The sequence below is a fragment of the Selaginella moellendorffii genome, unplaced genomic scaffold (assembly GCF_000143415.4).
Source record: "Selaginella moellendorffii unplaced genomic scaffold, v1.0 SELMOscaffold_8, whole genome shotgun sequence".
Lineage (NCBI taxonomy): Eukaryota > Viridiplantae > Streptophyta > Lycopodiopsida > Selaginellales > Selaginellaceae > Selaginella > Selaginella moellendorffii.
Genome location: NW_003314269.1, coordinates 2,284,263 through 2,291,042, shown reverse-complemented (window position 1 = coordinate 2,291,042; position 6,780 = coordinate 2,284,263). Strand labels below are relative to the sequence as shown.

The window sequence follows — 6,780 nt, the reverse complement described above, 5'->3', positions numbered from 1 at the left end:
AATCAATAACTCGTAGAATTCTTCAAAGGTAACAAACGAAATCGATGACTTCCAACCGTGCCCTAGCCCACGTTTTCTACATTTTAGCTTTATATATTACATAAACGTACAAGGTAATATACGAGTTACGAAGCTGCAAGAGTGTCAAAAGCACAGTGCTCAAGTCTCGGTGATACTTGAGCGACAACAGCATCTGCAATAATATTAATGAATCCAGGGCCGCTTTCAAAGGACAACTTCCTTGTAGCTCCATCCCGAAATTTCCAGTCAAACCCATGGATCAAGTTTGAGAGCACCAACTGAACATTCCGCAGCCCAAGAGGAAGCCCTGGACAACCTCGCCTTCCGGATCCGAAAGGAAGCAACTCAAAGTCATGGCCATAGACGTTGATATTGCTACCAACAAATCTCCCAGGCTTGAACTTGTCCGGATCATTTGGCCAAGCCTGGGAGTCCCTTCCAATGGCGTACGTGTTGACGAGAACGGTTGCCTTTGCTGGAATCTCAAAGCCCGCAACTAGTCGAGGCTCCGGGGACGTGTGTGGGACCATCAGCGACAGCGGGGGATGGAGACGAAATGTCTCCTTGATAACAGCGTTGACAAGCTCCAGCTTTGCCAAGTCCGACTCTTCCACCATTCGATCTCGCCCAACCACGCTTTCAATCTCTTGCTGGAGTTTCTCCATCCACTCGGGATTGTGGAGAAGCTCAGCCATAGCCCATTCCACCACGGTTGACGATGTCTCGGAGCCACCAAGCAGTAAATCCTAGTAGAAAAGACCATGCGAGAACAAAGATAGCCCGAACAAATCAAGAGTTCACTTACCATTAGCAAGGCTTTGAGATACTGGGCCTGTTCAGGGCCGTCCACTCGCGCCTTCGTCATCTCCACAAAGTCTGGAATTTCTCCGGGTCTTTGCTCGTTCAGAACTTTGTCCAGGAACGCATCCATCCTCTGGTGAGCTCGTCTACAACGGGCTATGCTCCAGTCGAGCCAGCCGACACTGGGGAAGTAATCTGCTATGAAGAACGCCCCGGCTGCATCCATCACCTCGTCAATCACATCCACAAATTCCCGCGCCTGGGGATCATCGCTGGAAGCCTTGGATCCAAAGTAAGTCTTGTTCATGAGGATGCGAGTCATGACATTGAAGCTCAGTGATCTCAGCTTGCCTCGCAGTGCCACTGGGTGATCCGCCTTGGAAGCCTTGGCGAGCTCGGCAGTAAGATCCCACAGCTCGTCCCGGATGATTTTGGTGAAGGAGGTGACCCTCCTGGCCGTGAAGAGCTCCATGGAGCACATCCTCCTAATGTTCTTGTGGTACTCACCCTCAGAATAAGATAGGCTCTTGCACTTGTACATGAGAATGTCTACGGCCACTCTGGGTGGCCTGCGAGCGAATGCGGCATCGTGGGTCTTGAGGAACTCCCTGGCCATGGCAGGACTGGAAATCACAATGAGTGGCGCGGATCCCAGGCGCAAGTACATGAGGGGTCCAAACTTCTTGGAGAGGTGATAGAGTGAGATCTGGGGGATCCTTCCCAGGAGATGGAAGTGGCCGATGAGAGGCAAAGCTCTGGGGCCTGGGGGGAGCTTGATGCCGCGCTTGCTCCACATCCATTGCGTGACGAAGAACGCAAGAGTTAGAACGAGGACAATCGCTGGCAACATTGCCAGTTTAACTCTTTGCTTGAGACTCTTCTCCAGCGAGTGAATGAGTGTTGTGTCAAACCTTGCTGCCGTTTTAATTAGAATTCGATTAATTAATTTAATCGAGGGCGAGCAGAGACTAGTACTTGGAAGAGTGGTTGCCACTCGTTCAACGATTCGAGGGGGAAAATTTCTATTCAATTCAAGGACTGCTCGAAATTTAGGTCCGGGAGGAGCGATTCGCGCGCGCGCATGAGACATCCATCGGTCTCTCACTGTTTGAATTGACTGTTTGTTACTGGGGTCGCCGCCACGCCACACCCAACAAGAGAAGGGATCGATCCATCTCGAGCTAGGGATGGTCTGCTGCTAGAATCGGAGGATTTCCAGAGAGAATGGCGACCAGTCGAGCCGTGGTGTCGGGTAATCTAGCGCTCGCGCGGCGGCCCAGCTGCTCATCCAGCGCCTGTGGCGAGAGGGTTGTGAGCGTGAGGGTTGGGCGAGGGCGAGGGATTCGATGCGAGGCGGCGGAGAACAAGAGCGCCAATGTGGCTGTGGAGCCAGAGGGCAGCTTCGATTCCAAGATCTTTCGCAAGAATTTGATGAGGAGCGACAATTACAACCGGAGTGGATTTGGCTACAAGAAGGAGACGCTCGAGAGGCTGGATCAAGAATACAACACAAGTAAGCTTTGCTCGCCTAGAAACTTTCCTGGTGAAGAAGATCTATTCCTTTGTTTTTCCACTTTGCATGAGTTCTTGCGGTCATACTCCTTTGATTTTCTTGCCTAGTTTTTCTACTTACTTCGCGAGCTTTGCTCCAACGATTTGCTGGATTGATGCTTGCTATGGTATTCCAAACTTCGTGATCTTTGCAAGCCATCTTTCATTGATGCTTGATTTTAGATGTTGTTTCTTTCTTTCTTTCAAATGCTTTCATCCTTGCTATGGCATTTCCAACTATTGCGGTCCACTGGCTAAGAGTTTTCAATTTCTGGTCAGGTGACATGCTTAAGTCGCTCAAGGAGAACGATTACTCGTACACTTGGGGAGATGTCACGGTGAAACTTGCAAATTCCTATGGATTTTGCTGGGGAGTGGAGCGTGCCGTGCAAATAGCATACGAAGCACGTAAACAGTTCCCGGATCAGCATATCTGGATCACCAACGAAATCATTCACAATCCTACCGTGAACCAGGTATGCACTTGAAACTCCATTGTCATGCTACATAATCTTTTTCCGCTTTAGAAACTGGAGGAGATGGAAATTAAGATGATCCCTGTGGAGGACAAAGTCAAAGATTTTAGCGTGGTGAAAGAGAAAGACGTCGTTGTGTTCCCAGCATTTGGTGCTACTGTCCAAGAGATGCAGCTCCTCGCTGAAAAAAAAGTCCAAATCGTCGACACTACATGCCCGTGGGTAGCAAAGGTATTGTATTCTCTTTTCTCTTCCCTGTTGGAGCTATGAATAAATCGAGTGTTTGTGGAAAGGTTTGGAACTCGGTGGAAAAGCACAAGAAATCCTCATATACTTCCGTGATCCATGGAAAGTATGCTCACGAGGAGACTGTTGCGACTGCTTCATTTGCTGGGAAATATATTATCGTCAAGAACATGAAAGAGGTTTGTGTAGCTTCCTTAGATTTGTTGCATCAATCGCCAAATGATCTTAATTATCTCTCTACAGGCTACATACGTGTGCGACTACATTCTCGGTGGAAAGCTCGATGGCTCCAGTGGAACTAAGGAAGAGCTGTTGGAGGTAAATCTCTGAAAGGAAAGTCTACTCACTCACAAGCCAAGGTTTTCTTTTGTTTGTTTGTAGAAATTTAAATACGCAACCTCCAAAGGCTTTGATCCGGACGAAGATCTCGTCAGGGTCGGGATTGCGAATCAGACGACGATGCTTAAAGGGGAAACAGAAGATATTGGTAAGCATGTAGCCATTGTGTCTCGCGTGATCAAAACCACCACCTTCTTGCAGGGAAGCTACTCCAGAGGACGATGATGCAAAAGTATGGAGTGGAGAACACAAACGATCACTTCATGAGCTTCAACACAATTTGTGACGCTACTCAGGTATAAAGTTTTAGGACGTCCTGCAATTCGGAATGATATCGTAAATCACTGCGTAGGAGCGGCAAGATGCGATGTTCACGCTGGTGAAAGAGAAGCTCGACCTCCTTATCGTCGTCGGTGGCTGGAACTCAAGCAACACGTCGCATCTCCAAGAGATTGGAGAGATCAACAACATCCCCTCTTACTGGATCGACACTGAAGAACGGATCGGTCCCGGAAACAAAATCGCTTACAGGCTCAACGTAAGAATGTCTAGCTTTCCTCGCAGCTCCTCATGAACTTTAAAACTTTGGATTGCAGCATGGAGAGCTTGTCGAGAAGGAGAACTGGCTCCCAACTGGATCCGTGACAATCGGTATCACATCAGGTGCTTCCACACCCGACAAGGTATGAGTGAGAATCTCTAAACCCTGATCGCTTGAATTTCCAATTTCCAGGTCGTGGAGGACGTTCTAAAGCAGGTATTCCAGCTGAAAAAGCAAGAAGCGCTGCTGTGATTTTCCATGGTCTTGTAACTCCAAAGCCTGCAAACGTATGGGCATTTCTCAGAATTCGATTGTATTATTTTCATAATGAGAGAATTTCCAAGTATAAATTCATCCGAGTTTTAGCTATCTTGCAACAGTTTCATGCTGCTTGGCGATAGCTGATCGCAGATAGAAAGACCGCATCAAGCGCTAGATTGCCATTCTCTCTGGAAAATCCTCCGATTCTAGCAGCAGACCATCCCTAGCTCGATCCCTTCCTGTTCCAGTAACAAATATCAGGTTGCCTTGCTCTCGCACCAAAACAGCACACTTCTCCTATTTCTCTCTAGCTCTGGAGTCTATTGTCACTGTCCATCGTTTTCCAAGAGCGATCTTCCAGATCGATTCCCGATGGAAAACTTTCTATACCAGCAGCACAGAGGTCACGTTTAAATTCTTTGCTGCTATAGTAGAGATTGACTCCCGTCTATATGAACTGAGAATTTGACCACATGCTACTCAGGATTGGCCAAAACGCATAAATTTATCATTTTTGAGTGTGTCTCATGCGCGCGCGAACCGCTCCTCCCGGATCTAAATTTCCAGCAGCAAATAGCTCCCTTGAATCGTTCAAAAGAGTGGCAACCACTCTTCCAAGTCCTAAAGCTCAGTTCTATTACTTTCACATTAAAAAAGGCAGCTAAGGTTCGACACAACACTCTCAAGAAAAGATTAGTAAGATTAAGAATGTTGTTCGCGACTGTCCTCGTTCTAGCTCTTGTGTTCTTTGTCACGCAATGGATGTGGAGCAAGCGCGCCAATCTTCCCCCAGGTCCAAGAGCTTTGCCTCTCATCGGCCACTTCCATCTCCTGGGAAGGATCCCCCAGATCTCACTCTATCACCTCTCCAAGAAGTTCGGACCCCTCATGTACTTGCGCCTGGGATCCGTGCCACTCATTGTGATTTCCAGTCCTGCCATGGCCAGGGAGTTCCTCAAGACCCACGATGCAGCATTCGCGCACAGGCCACCCAAAGTGGCCGTGTATAGCTACAAGACCATATCTTTCTCGGAGGGTGAGTACCACAAGAACCTTCGGCGGATGTGCTCCATGGAGCTCTTCACGGCCAGGAGGGTCACCTCCTTCACCAAAATCATCCGGGACGAGCTGTGGGACCTCACTGCCGAGCTCACCAATGCTTCCAAGGCGGATCAACCAGTGGCACTGCGAGGCAAGCTGAGAGCACTGAGCTTCAATGTCATGACTCGGATCCTCATGAACAAGACTTTCTTCGGATCCAAGGCTTCCGGCGGTGGTGGCCAAGAGGCGCGGGATTTTTTGGAGACGATTGACGAGGTGCTAGCGGCAGTGGGGGCGTTCGCCATAGAAGATTATTTCCCCAGTATCGGCTGGCTCGACCGGAGCATAGCCCGCCGGTGTAGACGAGCTTACGGGAAGATGGATGCGTTCCTGGAGAATGTTTTGGATGAGCAAAGGCCTGGAGAAATTCCAGACTTTGTGGAGATGACAAAGGCGCGAGTCAACGGCCCCGACCAGATCCAGACTCTCAAAGCGTTGCTCATGGTAAGTGAAAACTCTTCGTTTGATCGCGCTAAGTCTCTCTTTGCTCGCCTAGGATTTACTTATTGCTGGCTCCGAGACATCGTCAACCACGACTGAATGGGCTATGGCCGAGCTTCTCCACAATCCTGAATGGATAGAAAAACTTCAGCAAGAGATTGAAATCGTGGTTGGGCGAGATCGAATGGTGGAAGAGTCGGACTTGGCGAAGCTGGAGCTTGTCAACGCTGTTATCAAGGAGACATTTCGTCTCCATCCCCCGCTGGGGCTGCTGGTCCCACACACATCCCCGGAGCCTCGACTGGTTGCGGGCTTTGAGATTCCAGCAAAGGCGACAGTGCTCATCAACGCATACGCGATTGGAAGGGACTCCCAGGCTTGGCCAAATGATCCCGACAAGTTCAAGCCTGGGAGATTTGTTGGTAGCAATATCAACGTCTATGGCCATGACTTTGAGTTGCTTCCGTTTGGATCAGGAAAGCGAGGTTGTCCAGGGCTTCCTCTTGGGCTGCGGAACGTCCAGTTGGTGCTCTCAAACTTGATCCATGGGTTTGACTGGAGGTTTCCAGAAGATACAAGGAAGCTGTCCCTTGACAGTGGCCCTGGATTGGTTGATACTGTTGCAGATGCTGTTGTGGCCCATGTTTCCCGAAGACTTCAGCAGTGTGCTTTTGACACTCTTGCAGCATAATAATGTTGCAAATGCTTAATAGTAATGTTATTTTTATTTATTAATTCAATTGATCAAATAACGTTTATAAGTTTATAAGTTTATATGTGTTTGTAATTTATAAACACAAGACTAAATATCAACTATTAGATGATAGAAATAAAAAAGAATATACTAGAAAGGGTTTTAAAAAGTTTACAAATTATAAACATTTTTATAAATTATAAATACAAGATTAATCTAAATGAATAACAACTGTTAGATGGTAAATTATTATAGAATATTCAAATATATTCTAGGTATATTCACTACCATCTTAGTCCCTATAGGTT

General features: G+C 47.8%; 3 protein-coding genes across 3 annotated transcripts; 2 read left to right on the top strand and 1 right to left on the bottom strand.

Annotated features, from left to right (window-relative positions):
* Positions 1 to 45: 45 nt before the first annotated feature.
* LOC9632111 (flavonoid 3'-monooxygenase) lies at positions 46 to 1,727 on the bottom strand. The gene is made up of 2 exons (XM_002966991.2): positions 827 to 1,727; positions 46 to 767 (listed from the first exon to the last, which is right to left on the bottom strand). The coding sequence occupies exons 1-2, from the start codon at positions 1,670 to 1,672 to the stop codon at positions 126 to 128; spliced, it is 1,488 nt and encodes a 495-aa protein (XP_002967037.2). The 5' UTR covers positions 1,673 to 1,727; the 3' UTR covers positions 46 to 125.
* Positions 1,728 to 1,834: 107 nt separating this feature from the next.
* LOC9632110 (4-hydroxy-3-methylbut-2-enyl diphosphate reductase, chloroplastic) lies at positions 1,835 to 4,338 on the top strand. The gene is made up of 10 exons (XM_002967347.2): positions 1,835 to 2,335; positions 2,653 to 2,849; positions 2,901 to 3,080; positions 3,143 to 3,274; positions 3,339 to 3,413; positions 3,477 to 3,582; positions 3,636 to 3,730; positions 3,787 to 3,972; positions 4,031 to 4,117; positions 4,168 to 4,338. Exons 1-10 carry the CDS (start codon positions 2,047 to 2,049, stop codon positions 4,225 to 4,227), a joined length of 1,407 nt encoding a protein of 468 aa, XP_002967393.1. The 5' UTR covers positions 1,835 to 2,046; the 3' UTR covers positions 4,228 to 4,338.
* Positions 4,339 to 4,916: 578 nt separating this feature from the next.
* On the top strand, positions 4,917 to 6,513 carry LOC9632109 (cytochrome P450 71A1). Its single transcript, XM_024672253.1, has 2 exons — positions 4,917 to 5,781; positions 5,834 to 6,513. Exons 1-2 carry the CDS (start codon positions 4,945 to 4,947, stop codon positions 6,467 to 6,469), a joined length of 1,473 nt encoding a protein of 490 aa, XP_024528021.1. The 5' UTR covers positions 4,917 to 4,944; the 3' UTR covers positions 6,470 to 6,513.
* Positions 6,514 to 6,780: the final 267 nt, after the last annotated feature.